Raw genomic sequence first — 13,854 nt, forward strand, 5'->3', positions numbered from 1 at the left:
GAACCAGTGTGGTTCTCGACCTGCCTCTGGTGCCTCCTCTCGAGCCCTCCTACCATCGAACTCGAAAAGCAACGATCTACCGTACCGGCTTTGCTTTACGGCCCAGGCCGCCATCGTTCCCTGCTACACGGATCTTGCTCATTACCTTTAAGCGAATGAGCGACACGCACCCTCGCGACACGTCCTCTGAAGTTGTACGCAGTCAGCCGCAGCCCTCCATGTCTACCACCAGTTCGCAGTACAGGAATGCCGCCCAAACTCCCTCGCACTACCAGGACTTCCCCATAAGCAACCACGACCCTTTGTATGGTTTGGGAGCATGGCAGCCGCATCATGCTCCCAGCCACGACTCGTACGCTGCCGGCCCGTCAACGGCGCAACTCCTACAGTACCCGGCAGTCGGAGTAGACTCCGCTGGTACGCATCCGCAGTCTGCTTCAACGGCTTGGTCTGGTTACGTCAGACAAGCACCTCTGGAGTGGCAGCACGCTGGACCTGAGCAGAACTACACGACGCGCTCGACGGTCCCCTATTGTGATGCTGAGGGGAGCGCGTCCGTGCCGCACCAAATTCCCACAACAATCCCGCGCCACTATCAGCACCAACACCAGTACCAGCACCAGCCGGCGCTAAATCTGGGGCACACATTGCCCTTGGCTCCTCAGGACCATGCCTTCCGAAGTACAGAGCGCTTTCACGAGCTGCGCGTTTCGTCAGTAAGTGCACACAAGCAATGTTGTGCCCTGCACTAGGTTCGCGACTAAATCATCTAGGAGTCCCCCGCCAATACGGTAGACCCACCATACTCGAATCATGCTCAGAAGCTACCTCCAGTCCCACGACTCTCGCATTCACAGCCGCAGACTGTTCTGTTGCACACGAACACCGCGCCACAGGTGCCATTGCATCATGATGTCGCGTGGGAAGCGCATGAGCAGTACGCCGGTCAGGTTGGCGACGCTGTTACCACTCGAGCTCCAGATACGAGGCACCATAGCTCAACTACTATCCCGTGGCCCATGAACCCAGTTGAAACTTCCAATGCGCCTGCTGTTTACGAGCCTCCTCAAACCATGCCACGGGAATGGACCGTCGCAGAAGCACCATCTGATCCTGAAATCTACGCACAGCAGACGGCCCCAGTCGACCAGATGGACCGCACGACCACCCATTTGATGGCTCAGCATAGGCCACCGCCAAAGAAGAAAGCAGCCAAGGTTCCTTCGTCTTTCGTCGAGCGACAAGAGAAGCTGAAGGTGTCCAAGCGGAAGGGGCCTCTCCAGGAAAGGCAGAGGGAGAAGACCCATACCATGCGCAAGACCAAGCGTATATGTGTTCGTTGTAGATTCTACAAGTCAGGGGTATGCATATCCACCACCAAAGCAGCGTATGACTAACGCATGTAGTGTGACGAAGGAGACCCATGTGAAAAGTGTGAGAAGATCACAGGCCACGCCCGGTCCTTTCGCGAGCCATGTTATAGGGAGCATCTTGAAGACACAAGCCTCATACGTCGGTGTAAGTTATCGCAATACCTCCTACTCGTTTGCTCCTCACAATTAGACAGGCAATGGCCGTGAGCACCAAGAGGAAGCCGAGTTCCTTGGTTACGATTGGATACATAACAGTCAGCTCTACGAGATGGAGATTATCTGGAACCTTCCTGGCTACGGCCCTATACCGAACGCACAGCCTTTGCGTATTGCGTTCCGACCTTATAGCCCAACACGCGGCACGATTGATGTCGCAACATCCGTCTGGTCTAACAGGGATGGACAGGTCCCGTCCGTCGAACAACCGGCCTACGCGATATACGATACTGCGAACCTCGTCCTGGCCTACGAACGTTACTTCTCCAGCCTCCAACCCGCGATCGAAGAGTGGATATTTGCCCGCATTCGGCAGGACGAAGTCGCCTATCATACCTACCAAGAGGTGGTACGCATGCGAAGGGTAACTGGAAGCAAGGTCCTCGATCTCGCAATGCGACTCCAATGTCTCTCCGTCGTCTCCCAGGGATACGGCTCCGTCTTCTCAGAGGGCATACCTGGCATACGCGAGTACGATTATCGAAGGCTCGGTCGTAGCGACTACGAAGCCTACGACCGCAACTCATGCGATCGCCCACTTCCTGGCGCAATAACCCACCAAATGGATGTCGCGGCTGTGAAATATCTCCGCAAACTGGAAAAGCTCTTCGTCAAGGAACTAGTAGCGCTGATTTTCAGGCCCAGAATCAAACCTTGGTACGAACTCTTCCTGGCATTCTATGTCATCTTCTGGAATCTCGAATACATCCATCATGGTGCGCAAGACTACATCAAGTCAAAAAATGGTACAGTAAGTGAACGTCATTCGTCTCGTAATTTTTTCTTTACAGATTCTGATCGCTCTAACTCTGCTAGTTGCTCGAGAACCAGGTCAGCAACGTGGTGACCACTCAGATCAAGAAGTGGGAATTCGCCTTTCCAGTGCTGCTGTACCATTGGCGCTGCATTCTTCGTGGCTACTCCCCTTTCAAATTAGCACGCGACAACCCGGACGAGCTCCGGGAGCGAGGTCATATTGATGCAGAAGGCTTTGCATATGTCACAGCCATTGCCAATCTATTTGACCGAAATAAGCCCGGTAAGTTGGTACCGTAGATCCGCTACTGCAAGTCATTTGTTAACCAGCGTAGATCGCTTCCAGCCGCCGCTTACCGGGTTTGCCGCAACGCACTGGTCCACCTCTAGTGAATGGATCGTAAAGCTTTTCAAGGAAGCTGGAGCGTAACGTTCGCGTTCGCTTCGTGTCATGTTGTTCCACCTTGTTTTTTGATACCCAGTCATTGAAATGGCAATCGCGAGTCATTTTCTAGCCTGTTTTGCGAATCGCGATTTTGTGGAGAGAAATGGGAGGCAAATGTGATGAATATTCTGAGTACGTCTACCGTCAGTCTAGTCAACAGGGGAATACTAAACGAGGCCAAAAAAGAAAAGTACAATCGCAAAAAAACGCCGTCATTCTCTGTCATCGTTGCGAAATGCATGCCAAGTTTGCTCACGTCGTTTCTGCCAGCATTTGCGCCTTTGGAAGAACTTTACTCCGTGAGGTTAGTACTCACGGAAGTAGCTAGCCGTGGCTCTCGCGTCCACTAATGTTGCGCCATGGGTCGGTGTCAAAGACAGGGAGACTCTGAGGTCTACCGGGAGTGAACGGGTCGTCAAAGTTGTTGCGGCAGCTAGCCGGCTTCTCCCAAGCATTTGTGGAGTCGCGGAGGAACATGCGCAACAGGTGCCGGGTACTAGCCTGGCCATCAACACCGCGGTATGCTGCACGGGCGTGCATGACATTCAGATTATGGAGAAACTGGATGTCGCCTTGTTCCCGGTCAACCCTCGTGCAGAAGCGCTTGGCTAGCTCTTCAACGACGTGCATTGCGTGCAGCTGCTTCCGAGTGACCCTGGGCATGCTAGGGTCACGCGGGATGGTATCAGTACCAAGCAGTGGGGCCTTGACTAGCTGGCACATGGGTTTTCCCTTGGAGAAGAAGAGGGTAGGTCCTAATTCTAGGTAAGGCGCCCCATCCCTGAAGTTAATTAGCAAAACTTCTAGACATCAGATAGGACGAAAGCCGTGCTTACTTTTGCTTTAGCTCGAAGGGCCAGTTCGGCTCGGCCATGGTCTCGAGCACCTCTGGGTCCTTTTCAAGAAGCTCGTTATAGATTCTCGAAAAGCTCGCAACGAACTGCTCGCCGCCAGCATCTGGCCCACCGTCGTTGCGCACGTACAGAGCAATGACGTCGCCGGAGAAGCGGTCACTGTGAAAATCCATAGCTACAGTGTTTTTGGACCCAGCGAGACCGATGTTTTTGCAGTCTTCTGGAACTGTCTTCCTGGTGGCGTCGAGAACGTGACTGAGTGTTTGATTCGCGTAGGCATCAGTTGCTCGTTCTGGGCAAACGTAGGAGCATATGCCCGCAAAAGCAATTACGGCCTCTTCGTCATTCAGGTAAGCACTATCCAGACCCCGGAGGACGACCACGTTTGTGCCGTGGTGAAGCTCTTTGCTGATTGACGAGAGCTTACTAGCCAGTTCTGGGTTACCGAGATCAAAGGTTTTCTGATCTATCTTTGTCCGCGGAAGACCAGTGACTAAAGGTGTGAATCAGCATCGGCTCGTTGAAGGAAAGTTGAGGGATCTGGGTTTGCACTCACGCTTGAACTTGATAATGGCTGCCCTGATATTCCGAATATCGCATTCGGTAAGTTTGACTACGTACTCAGCTGGCTTGAGTCCATCACCTTGCCATACCATAGGCCCTACTACTGCCGGCACAAGTTGATCAGGGGAGCTGAAATTGGAAGAGGAATTGCTATGGAGACTCTCAAACGAGGACCTCGCGCTGAGTGCGGGAGAAGACATGTTTGATTGGTCGATTGTAGTGGATTCCGCTCCAAGGTCAGACTCAAGATGAACAGATTATTTCGCTTTGTATTGATTGGGTGTACGTGACGTTGTGAATGCGAATGTAGTGGTGGTTGTAGTGATGCGATTCAGGAGTGAGCCTGAGGTGGGCGTTCTTATACCTCATTCTCGATCAATCGGATTCTTTTGAAGACGTTTATCGCGTAATCGCACGCCGCCGTTGTCACGGTGTGTGAATTTAGAGCTGACGGAGCCGCACTTGCTAACGAGAGACTGACATTCAACTTTAGCTCGCCGGAACATTGGAACAGGGCCGAAAACCATTCCCGCTAGCATGGACGGTTCGAGTGGGTGGGTGACCATGTACCTATGTGTATCCTCCCCGTCTTATCGTGATTCGTCACCTGATGCCCTTTACGCTAATGCCTGCCAGTCAGCCGCCATGGCAGTGGGAAAATCCTCACTGAACCACCGTGCGACTCGGGTCTAACGCTCACGGGGGAAGCAGCGGAACGCATCGAAGCTTCGCCACGCGGGCGAAACTGGGTCTCCTGCCCTCCACCAACTTATCCACTGTGCTCAGGGTGGTTGCTTACTGGCAGGACGTTCTTCGGGGGAATCATGTGGCCCCATGGTTGCCACACAATCCACCGTAATGATCGTACTCAGAGTTCGCGTAGGCGGCATGCCGGTGGCAGAAAGCGAGGCGATGCGATGCGCAGATCCTCGGAACGTGGCTCTGATATTGACAGATGTTTGTGCCGCACATCGAACCTTCGACATGTGGATGCAATCCTTTCAAGCAGTCCGCCCGATGAAGAGCAAGGACTTCCCTATTCTCATCAGCCCTATGCGGTCGAACCTATAACTGTCAGGGATTCCAGGTAGTCACTTTCCGCCCAGTTCGTGCATATGCAGGTGAGTTGAAACGGACAGGCCTCATATCTTCATGAGATCTTATCTCCATCTTCCACTCGTGCGATGCCAGCATGTGATCGAGCATACTAATTTCTGATCTGAGACCTAATCCGCGATTTGCGAGGCCGATGGCGAGGATCCATGTACCTTATTATTGAGCCTTTGTCCTTCACCGTGCTTAAGGCACAGCCATAATCCAACACAACCACTACCACTCACGACAGCGCCCGTGGCTCACCGGAATCGTCTGCAGCAGGATGACATGCCAGCGTAATGCTTGCAATATGGGCAGCGGCGGTCGAGGCCTCGGTGCAGCTCCAATGCGAGACGCCTCGGAACCGCCCATCTGCGACCACGTTGAGCTGCGCAGCATTCAGGTATGTCAGGGTCTGCCGATATATGCGCTTTATTGGCTCAATAAGAAAAGATGCGCTACCCAGCTTTCAGCTTACGAGGGTGGCTTCTTGCTATTGGTGTAGCCAGCATATACAGTGTTTCCACCCCTCCGATGCCAACACATCCTAGTGTCGCATCCGTTGGGCCCGGGGTTGCAGTGGTCGAATCCCGAGGGATGTTACCTATACCGTGTACGTATAGCAAGAACTGCCGGTAATCGCGCCATGAGCTGTCCACCTCTGATTGAGCGAATGGTGCCGCTATCCACTGATAGCAAAGGTATCCATCGCTCTCTTACTCACCGAGTCTATGATTACCGGGAATACTTAGGCACACTAGATGGCTCTCCCGCATCGAGATCTAGCTCACCGCTAAGGACAACTTGACTTTGCCTGTTACGAATATGACACATCCGCTGCCGGGCCGTTCGCTTGTCACACGCAGGTAGTGAAGAGCTAGAGCGCTTGGAGAACAGCGTACTGCACTATGCATGACTAGGTCGGCGTCTTTACCGTAGCCTCATGTCGTGCCTTGGTGAGGACACTGCGACTGCACGTCGGTTTAGTGCCGTATGTTGTATGGGTGATCAGCCGGGTCCACTGAGGCCTTCATAACGGGCGTACATATTGCATGAATATGCGGCTAGTCGGCCCATCGTATGTTGGGGGGACTACGCAATTCATAGCGCCTAGCTCGCTTCTAAATACAATACGATCATTCGTACTCAGCCTTGCGGCGCCTCTCAGACTTGATCGCTTGCACCATGTCAAAATTGAGCGGCTCGGCTATAACAGCTCATGGAAAGTCGGCAAGAGGCATGATGTCGTTTTACAGACACGGGGCCCTGTAATCACACACGTGGGTCGTGTGGGGTCGGATCAATCTCTGTATCGGGCCTGCGCGTGTTTCTCAAGGGAATTTCACCCTAGGTTCGCAGGTGGCTTTCGTGCCACGGACGGACAGGTGAGCGTAAACGTCGTCGGGGCGTTGATAGCGCTCCAGACTTGGCTATGCTTTCCGTGAGCACCTGGAACATCCAAACGCTATATTGACGGCATACTGAAAGATGTCTGGGTTGACGAGTGTCTATTCGCAATTCCAGCTAAGCTGAGTGAACTTGACGCCAGAACTGACCTTTTATGGCAAATTGTTTGATGGGCGGCATTTCGGGATTGTTGTGATACACGTGAGCTTAGATGGTGTACTACTAAATTGCGGCACAGGCTGAAGAGGGAGTTCCGCCCATCCTCACTAGCGTGTAGTCGATGAAGTAGAGGCATGTTCCGTGCTTGGAATGTGGCGCATGGGCCGGACAAGGTCGCCCAGCCCTGAGCAAGTATCTCTCGGTAATTCGTAAGGGTCGGCTGTGAGCACTGGTGGTCAGCGCGTGACAGCAAACCATGGCCACCTCCAAAGCGCCTGAGTCCTGCACAAAAACAAAAGTCTTTCTTTCAAAGGGATACTTTCCGTGCAGGATTTGGTATGACATCAGGATTTGTGGCGTGATGGCGTTCAATATAGCGGGCTCGAATGCTGGGCTCTTCCAATGCGTGATAGATCCCATCTCCCCCGAGCTTATCCACGCTCCAAATTCTAGAGCATTCGCCGACATGTGTTGACGAAGAGCCGCGACTGTGGTCATGAATGAATCGTTGGTACTCGTAGATGCGGGAGATCTTACCGCGCCCAGCGGATGAGATCCCGAAGGAATGTCGTTGAGCTGGTGGGCCAGTACGGGAGGGCTTGCTCGCTTGAGGCTGTACGGGCATGGAGAAGAGCGCACATGGCGACAGTGACGACACAGTGTTCCAATGAGGAGGTCTCGTCCATGGCGCCTGATCGGTGAGCGAAAGCTGGAGTGAAACACGAGGTGGGGACAGGGATGCCGGATCGAGACCTTCGCAATTTTCGTGATGCTTCATGGCTGCGCCCGCTGCCGACGATCCACGAAGAGTAGTGAGGAAAGAAGTTAGGTTTTCTTACAGGTGTAGCGACCTCGCCCTTGCTCACTTTCGCTGTTAGCTCATCGCTAGTGGCCAATAAGCTCCAAAGGGTCGAAATCATTTGCGTTTGCAGGGATTAGAGCACATGGCCTTTTCATGCACGTCACAGGCGCTACAGACACTAGCTCCGGCGCATACCCTTAAATATTATGAGGATTGCCCCAACGCGCCTGCGCTTCCACTCTCAGAAAAGGGAGGCGCGAACGCCTGGTTCGGCCATCTCTTCTCTACGACACAACACACGATACTTACCAGATCGTCTTGCTCTGTGCGCCAACTGCTACGAGTGCATACGCAGCACCCACATGAGAATCTTAGTATGATTTGCTGTCAACGTTTGGTGTTTCCAATGAAGAGTTAGTGTCTGGTAAACCAGGATAGGGAAGGTTGTCGCTTGCGTCTCCTCAACTGAAACAGTAGACTATGATTATACTTTCAGGAACAATTCACCACGCAAGTTGCAAGGGAGTGTGGGCATGAGCCAATCCCGACGTGGATTCGAATATCATTCCTCTCTTTGGGCCATCACATTCGCTGTCTCGGTGTGTCTGAGCCCACCTCGGCTTCATGTCGGCTTAAGCGCAGCATGCAGAAGTACACATGCTATTGTGACTGTGGACCTGGTCCAATATCTGAAGACCTGATGTGGGTATGCGTCGGTCTGGACCGCACTGGATCTTCGAAGAGGAATGAGGGGGTGTGAGGAACGAAGGGGATGTCGGACGTACGGCGGAGTTGGGTGAAACGCGTGTAGGATGCAACTGCCCTGGACCCTACCAATCTCTCCGGACGCGTACGACTACTGTACCTAGGTGTGCATTCAATAGTCATGACCAGTATGTTGGCATCGCCAAGTGCGCCTTGCTGCCGATAACCACACGGACCGAGATGAATCTCCCCAAAGATGACTTGTACAGGGAACAGGGACTCATAACTACGTAGTAAACGCAAGTTAGTATCTAAGCAGTCAAGATCTAGCTTCATTGTCATCTATTTGTCTCAGTATGATTACTCATATCTCTCGCAAAGGCGGTTGAAAGTGATCACTATCTATCACGACAAACGCCATAGACTCAATGGGTGTTTGCTCGATGTCGGATGACGTCATATCCATCCCAGGCTGGCTTCAAGCATAAAAAGCATCTGTATTGAGTATCTAGCCGCAGTCAGCCCTGCAAATGTTTGGATCCACCATACTGCTGAAATTGATTCTCACTCTACCTAGCAACATTCTAGGACACAACGGAAATAACGATCGATCTTCAATGTAGACGTCACTACCCGCATATGATGCAATCATGGAACATCAAGTGCCTACCAGCGAAAGAACAGCAACAGAAACAAGTACAATACACTGAAGGAAAGTCAGACCGCAGAAAGTCCTTCAGAAAATTCTACAATGTCGCCCTCAGGTCTTGCCATTCTCATTGGAGCCGGCCCTGCTACTGTAAGTCGTCTCGCAAACCCCCGCACCGGATACGCGCGTCTAATGAAACACGTCTAGGGCACAGGAATAGCACGCATCCTATCATCTCCAGCTCATGGCAACCTCGCCGTCGCACTTTTAGCCCGACGCCCCGAAAACATCCAAAGCGTCATCTCCAAAGTTCGTTCCGCCAACGAAAACGCGATTCTCGAAGCCTTTCCGAGCGACACTTCGAAAGCATCTCTAGAGAAGGCGTTCGCAGATATCAAAGAACACGAGAGCTTCAAAGGCCTGAAGCTGAAGCTGGCGATATACAGCATCAAGCATTCGAGCAAGAAGCCGTTTTTGGAAGAGACGAGGGAAGACTTTGAGGATAGTCTGGAGACTTATGTTGGTGGGGCGTTTACGTTTGCGCAGGAGAGTTTGAAGAGGTTCTTTGTGGATCATGGGGAGAAGGGCTTGATGGATGGGTCGGAGAAGAAGGGCGTAAGCAATACCCTCACATCGATTTTGTTACATGCAGAACTAATCTTGAATAACAGACACTTATCTTTACTGGCACGCTCGGCGCGCTTCGATGCAGTGCTCAATTCGCTGCATATGGTGCTGGGCGCGCCTCTGTCCGTCAATTGGCGCAGACATTGGCTCGCGAGATGAGCGAGAAGGGCGTGCATGTCGTACACACGATTGGTAATGGTGCAATTGCAGATGAAGACGGAGAAGATCAAAAGGTGGGTAAGAAGATGAGCGCTGATGCTGTTGGTGAGACGTACCTGTGGCTGCATCAACAGAAGCCTTGCTTGTGGACGCATGAGCTGGACATGAGGCCCGCTTGTGAGAAGTTTTAGATGTGGCAGACAGGGCGATATTGAAGATGCAAATAGAAGAGATTACGCAAAAAGATCTATACCACTGGGTGGAAATGAGTATACATATAAGAAATCCGCAACGAAAGACACGCAAACAACAAAAACCCTACACGATACCCCGATAGCGATCAACGCCATTATCCACACGCCAGATCGCCACTATCCGTTACGCTATCATCGCGCCGGCGGCTGTGTCCAACGCCCCAACATCTGTCCAAGCGCCCAATTCCACTCATTAACAAAAGCATTAGTGAGCTGCGTGATCTGCTCCGCAGACGGCATCTGACCCGCCCACATAGCCGGTTGAGACGCCTGGTAACGCGCGTAGTACGGCAGTAGCTGGCTGTTTAGAGATCAGCAAACGAAACCGCAACCTAGGGTATGTTTTGGTAGACGTACTCGGTTTGTATCTTGTTCAAAACCAACCAACACAGATTCCATGAGCGGTTGCTTGCGGGGTCGGCGTAGACGCGCCTTTTCGCTTCGTCTAGGCAGTCGGAACTACGGGTTGGTTAGCCCATGCATGGAGAGATGCTTTGGAATGTTTCGAATGCATGTTAGGCGGCTTACCTGAAAGGATAGTTCCTAGTCAGTCCGCGTAGTTCGGTCAACAAGCTATGCGACTCGACATAGTACTTCCCTGATATGTACAGTCAGTCTTCATTTGCAGCAGCTAATCGCGTGAACACTTACAAGCCGCCGTCATCGGCTCACTGCAGTCCGGTGTACCGAGCTTTGCAAAAGCCTGCTCGACGCGAACGAGCTCAACGATGGTGTTGAACTGGTGAGATCGGAGCGCTTGAATGTATTGTGCCTTTTCGGCCTGTTGGTCTTTGGTGTCAGCGAGATTCATGTTGATTTTCATACAGCAGGCTGAAACGCACAGAGGTGATCTTTCGGCTGGAAGACATCCTGGCAAACTGTGGCACCCGGTATTTGCGTGCGTGTGGGGTGTAGTATTCGCTGTAGTTGGTTTTGGTGGAAGATGTAGGATCGATGGACATGTAATAACGATTCAAAACTGAACTTGACTGAATGGGTGGTATCGAAGTTGATACAGGAGGTATGGGAAGTACAACTTGCTCTGATGAGTTCATCGTTTGTTGGAGACAGTTGTAGTATTATATAGATGTGTTCTAGTGCTGGTGTTGTCGTAATGAATGGTATCTTCGGCTATAGTAATCTCATAACCAATGTGTATGTGTCGTGAGGCATGCACAGAGAGCCACATGCAAGAAGATTCTACGAGGATGAGTTCAGCTCTCGACGCCATATCGTCATAAGAACTCGTAGGCTTCCCAAACATCAGTGCCAAGGATGAAGAAGGCAGCTGCGAACTGTCGAATGCGGAAGCATCAAGTAAGATTATGAATCCTTTGAGGAGATATGAGATCAAACTCGTCCTTTCGGAGGTATCCGTGCGTTCATTGTAGGTTCGATAGTGTTAACATTGCCTTCTTGATAGGTCAGTCTGCTTGCAGCAATGAGTCTGCAGCACATCAAACACAAGTGCTGTGGTCAGATTATGGGTCATGAACAAGGGCTATGTGACTTGGTCATGGCTCTCGCGGCCCGGTTGATCTGAGTCCAAGAGGCTTTGTAGGGATACCGTGATGATACCAGCCACATATCTGATGCCGAGAGTTTGGATTGATCGTCCATTGGTCGTGTATTCGACATGTTTCCAACCGTGTAAGCAAGAGTGGATCGCTTGGACCCTAGCAGCGTCTTCAACGCCATCATCGCCCGTTGCACATTGCGGAGGATATCTTGTATCAGGTAAGTGCCATGCTGAGGACCAACGCGCAGCATGGTAGCTGAGCTCGATGTTGTCGATGTGTGGAGTGGGTAGGTAGGCGCAATCCTAACGGAGCGTGCGAAACATGTTCGGAAAGTCAACTTTCCGTTGTATATCTGGGTGTTTCGACACAACGAGAAAGAAGCTAAACAGAACGGGATGTGAGGCTGAGGCTGATAACTCCGTCTCTGTGCTGACGATGGAAGGGTTCATGGCACCCGGATTTGTCCGCTGTGGCTGGTTAGCTCGTGGCTGAGCATCGCACCTTCCCCAACTTCACCGCTATTACCTGGCAATCCTCACGCAATTCACGATTGCTAACATCACTGCTCCCGGATAGCTTTCTTTCCGAGGGGTACCTGACAAAGCCGCTGCTGAGCAACTGCGCGTTTAGCATTCCGCGTTCCACGTTTGGAAATGTCCTTGGACGTCATGATCCCCGATCATTCATCTCATCAGCCACGCGCATAAGCACAACGTTGACCCTCACTCTCGGGACCCGCGATCCTGGAAAGGGTATAACAATCTAGAAAAACCGATGTCGGTTCTTTGAACCCATTGGTAATTATCGCTCAGCACACGCAGATTGGCCCTTGAGGTTGCATGGGCTTGTCAGCAGCCCTACGTCAGAAAGAGCCTCAAGATATGAGCTAGTGTCCTTGTGCGCACGATTGGAAGCCGCCATGTTAAACTTCTGATGATCGACCGCTAAAAGGTATGCTTGTTGCATCTCACCTCATTCCGCAGGGCTGCCTTGGATCTACCACAAGGCTCAGAATTGGACCACATGCTCCAATAAAGAAAGGTCAAGGTGCCAAGTGCTAGATGCGGTCGACTGTCTGGCCCCATACACATAACATTCCAGCTGGGTTTTATCAGCCCCCGTCTTGTCAGTGCTTCACTATTTCCTTTACATCTTGCGACTGGAAGGTTTCTAGACTGGTTAGCTCCTGGCCGCTCACGCATATCGACAAGGTAGCAGTTATTGGGCACGAAAGCTTTCGAATGGACCGGACGGCCCCCGATGATTCGTAAAGATTCATGTTGATCGATTCTTTTACATGAGCAGGCAGAAGTCTTTCAACTCCGCCGTGCGTTTCAAGTCGTCATCCACCTTTCACACCCAGACACCTAGACTCGAGTGGTCTATATGCTCAGCGCCATGATGGAGTTTACGATGTCGTTGTCGTTCTCCTTGAGGGCCTTGACGGCCTTCTTCCGCGAGACGCTGGCCTGTTGCATGACGAGCTCGATGTCCTTGGCCTCAAGACCAGAGTCGTCGATCTCCTCATCGTCGTCCTCCTCTTCCTCCTCCTCGTCCTTCTTGTCCTCGACAGCCTTGCCCTTGCCCTTGCCGGATTCGTCGCCGTGGTCGTGACCGGCGTGGTCGTGGGACGCGGACTCGGCCTGAGCGAGCTGCTGGGCGGCCGAGGCCTGGGCCTGGGAGTTCAAGTCCTCGATCTTGGCCTCACCGAAGATGCTGGTGCGGGGTCAGCAGGCGGCTTGTGCCATTGAGGGGCAGCGACTCACATCCAGGTGTTGCTTGAGGGCGACTTGTAGACATCCGGCTGGTTGATAACAAACAGAATCTAGCAGGCGTGTTAGTCTGGTACTCGGATTGTGTCTCTAGCCTGCCCGCATCTCTTGTTTGTTGACTGCAGCTCCCCCCACCAATTGCGCGGAAGGCACTCACGTTCTTCGGTCGGCGGAGAGTGACGCGTGTGATGCCATCGATGTGCTTCAGGCCGAGCTTAGCAATGGCCTTGCGAGCCTTCTTCTCGTTGCGGGAGTGGACAGCGACGGAAGAGCCCGCGGGCACGTTGACCTCGCCCTCTTCGCCCTCAGACTCGTCACTCGACTCATCCTCCTCGATCTGGACGTTCTTCTTCTCGGGCTCGTCGGGGAGCTCTTCAATGCGGGGGTTGGCCATTTTGTCGGTTTGTGGGTGACGGCAGGTGTTGGTGGTGCTGCAATATCGAGCGTCGCGGAGTTGGGGTCGGAGCTTCCAAAAATGATTTGTGGGCGGTTTAGCG

General features: G+C 52.4%; 6 protein-coding genes across 6 annotated transcripts; 2 read left to right on the forward strand and 4 right to left on the reverse strand.

Annotated features, from left to right (window-relative positions):
- The first annotated feature begins 62 nt into the window (after positions 1 to 62).
- BKA58DRAFT_178484 (uncharacterized protein) lies at positions 63 to 2,945 on the forward strand. Its single transcript, XM_046165332.1, has 6 exons — positions 63 to 716; positions 774 to 1,361; positions 1,407 to 1,518; positions 1,568 to 2,340; positions 2,406 to 2,628; positions 2,681 to 2,945. Exons 1-6 carry the CDS (start codon positions 156 to 158, stop codon positions 2,773 to 2,775), a joined length of 2,352 nt encoding a protein of 783 aa, XP_046025380.1. The 5' UTR covers positions 63 to 155; the 3' UTR covers positions 2,776 to 2,945.
- BKA58DRAFT_178492 (taurine catabolism dioxygenase TauD) lies at positions 2,945 to 4,490 on the reverse strand. The gene is made up of 3 exons (XM_046165333.1): positions 4,201 to 4,490; positions 3,627 to 4,137; positions 2,945 to 3,571 (listed from the first exon to the last, which is right to left on the reverse strand). Exons 1-3 carry the CDS (start codon positions 4,406 to 4,408, stop codon positions 3,115 to 3,117), a joined length of 1,176 nt encoding a protein of 391 aa, XP_046025381.1. The 5' UTR covers positions 4,409 to 4,490; the 3' UTR covers positions 2,945 to 3,114.
- A 2,249-nt stretch (positions 4,491 to 6,739) lies between these two features.
- Positions 6,740 to 7,771, reverse strand: BKA58DRAFT_178539 (uncharacterized protein). Its single transcript, XM_046165334.1, has 3 exons — positions 7,407 to 7,771; positions 6,860 to 7,357; positions 6,740 to 6,811 (listed from the first exon to the last, which is right to left on the reverse strand). The coding sequence occupies exons 1-2, from the start codon at positions 7,645 to 7,647 to the stop codon at positions 6,933 to 6,935; spliced, it is 666 nt and encodes a 221-aa protein (XP_046025382.1). The 5' UTR covers positions 7,648 to 7,771; the 3' UTR covers positions 6,740 to 6,811; positions 6,860 to 6,932.
- Positions 7,772 to 8,847: 1,076 nt separating this feature from the next.
- Positions 8,848 to 10,093, forward strand: BKA58DRAFT_178544 (uncharacterized protein). Its single transcript, XM_046165335.1, has 3 exons — positions 8,848 to 9,175; positions 9,233 to 9,640; positions 9,697 to 10,093. Exons 1-3 carry the CDS (start codon positions 9,128 to 9,130, stop codon positions 10,000 to 10,002), a joined length of 762 nt encoding a protein of 253 aa, XP_046025383.1. The 5' UTR covers positions 8,848 to 9,127; the 3' UTR covers positions 10,003 to 10,093.
- A 104-nt stretch (positions 10,094 to 10,197) lies between these two features.
- On the reverse strand, positions 10,198 to 10,934 carry BKA58DRAFT_411651 (uncharacterized protein; the record flags this gene model as incomplete). Its single annotated transcript, XM_046172304.1, has 5 exons — positions 10,198 to 10,366; positions 10,423 to 10,524; positions 10,594 to 10,663; positions 10,717 to 10,846; positions 10,908 to 10,934. The coding sequence occupies 5 exons, from the start codon at positions 10,932 to 10,934 to the stop codon at positions 10,198 to 10,200; spliced, it is 498 nt and encodes a 165-aa protein (XP_046025384.1).
- Positions 10,935 to 12,807: 1,873 nt separating this feature from the next.
- BKA58DRAFT_385235 (NAC domain-containing protein) lies at positions 12,808 to 13,851 on the reverse strand. The gene is made up of 3 exons (XM_046170352.1): positions 13,515 to 13,851; positions 13,352 to 13,410; positions 12,808 to 13,301 (listed from the first exon to the last, which is right to left on the reverse strand). Exons 1-3 carry the CDS (start codon positions 13,749 to 13,751, stop codon positions 12,968 to 12,970), a joined length of 630 nt encoding a protein of 209 aa, XP_046025385.1. The 5' UTR covers positions 13,752 to 13,851; the 3' UTR covers positions 12,808 to 12,967.
- Positions 13,852 to 13,854: the final 3 nt, after the last annotated feature.

This window comes from Alternaria rosae (assembly GCF_020736505.1).
Source record: "Alternaria rosae strain MPI-PUGE-AT-0040 chromosome Unknown BKA58scaffold_5, whole genome shotgun sequence".
Classification (NCBI taxonomy): domain Eukaryota; kingdom Fungi; phylum Ascomycota; class Dothideomycetes; order Pleosporales; family Pleosporaceae; genus Alternaria; species Alternaria rosae.

What these genes read in the sequence shown, in the direction of transcription:
- BKA58DRAFT_178484 (XM_046165332.1), top strand. Translation starts at nt 156, where the DNA reads ATGAGCGACACGCACCCTCGCGACACGTCCTCTGAAGTTGTACGCAGT. An exon ending in GTAGATTCTACAAGTCAGGG is followed by an intron (nt 1,362 to 1,406) that starts GTATGCATATCC and finishes TAACGCATGTAG; the next exon opens with TGTGACGAAGGAGACCCATG. An exon ending in TCAAGTCAAAAAATGGTACA is followed by an intron (nt 2,341 to 2,405) that starts GTAAGTGAACGT and finishes TAACTCTGCTAG; the next exon opens with TTGCTCGAGAACCAGGTCAG.
- BKA58DRAFT_178492 (XM_046165333.1), bottom strand. Translation starts at nt 4,408, where the DNA reads ATGTCTTCTCCCGCACTCAGCGCGAGGTCCTCGTTTGAGAGTCTCCAT. An exon ending in AGCCATTATCAAGTTCAAGC is followed by an intron (nt 4,138 to 4,200) that starts GTGAGTGCAAAC and finishes TCACACCTTTAG; the next exon opens with TCACTGGTCTTCCGCGGACA. An exon ending in CCCTTCGAGCTAAAGCAAAA is followed by an intron (nt 3,572 to 3,626) that starts GTAAGCACGGCT and finishes AATTAACTTCAG; the next exon opens with GGATGGGGCGCCTTACCTAG.
- BKA58DRAFT_178539 (XM_046165334.1), bottom strand. Translation starts at nt 7,647, where the DNA reads ATGAAGCATCACGAAAATTGCGAAGGTCTCGATCCGGCATCCCTGTCC. An exon ending in GATCTCATCCGCTGGGCGCG is followed by an intron (nt 7,358 to 7,406) that starts GTAAGATCTCCC and finishes TCATGACCACAG; the next exon opens with TCGCGGCTCTTCGTCAACAC.
- BKA58DRAFT_178544 (XM_046165335.1), top strand. Translation starts at nt 9,128, where the DNA reads ATGTCGCCCTCAGGTCTTGCCATTCTCATTGGAGCCGGCCCTGCTACT. An exon ending in TTGGAGCCGGCCCTGCTACT is followed by an intron (nt 9,176 to 9,232) that starts GTAAGTCGTCTC and finishes AAACACGTCTAG; the next exon opens with GGCACAGGAATAGCACGCAT. An exon ending in ATGGGTCGGAGAAGAAGGGC is followed by an intron (nt 9,641 to 9,696) that starts GTAAGCAATACC and finishes CTTGAATAACAG; the next exon opens with ACACTTATCTTTACTGGCAC.
- BKA58DRAFT_385235 (XM_046170352.1), bottom strand. Translation starts at nt 13,751, where the DNA reads ATGGCCAACCCCCGCATTGAAGAGCTCCCCGACGAGCCCGAGAAGAAG. An exon ending in CTCTCCGCCGACCGAAGAAC is followed by an intron (nt 13,411 to 13,514) that starts GTGAGTGCCTTC and finishes CACGCCTGCTAG; the next exon opens with ATTCTGTTTGTTATCAACCA. An exon ending in CCCTCAAGCAACACCTGGAT is followed by an intron (nt 13,302 to 13,351) that starts GTGAGTCGCTGC and finishes ACCCCGCACCAG; the next exon opens with CATCTTCGGTGAGGCCAAGA.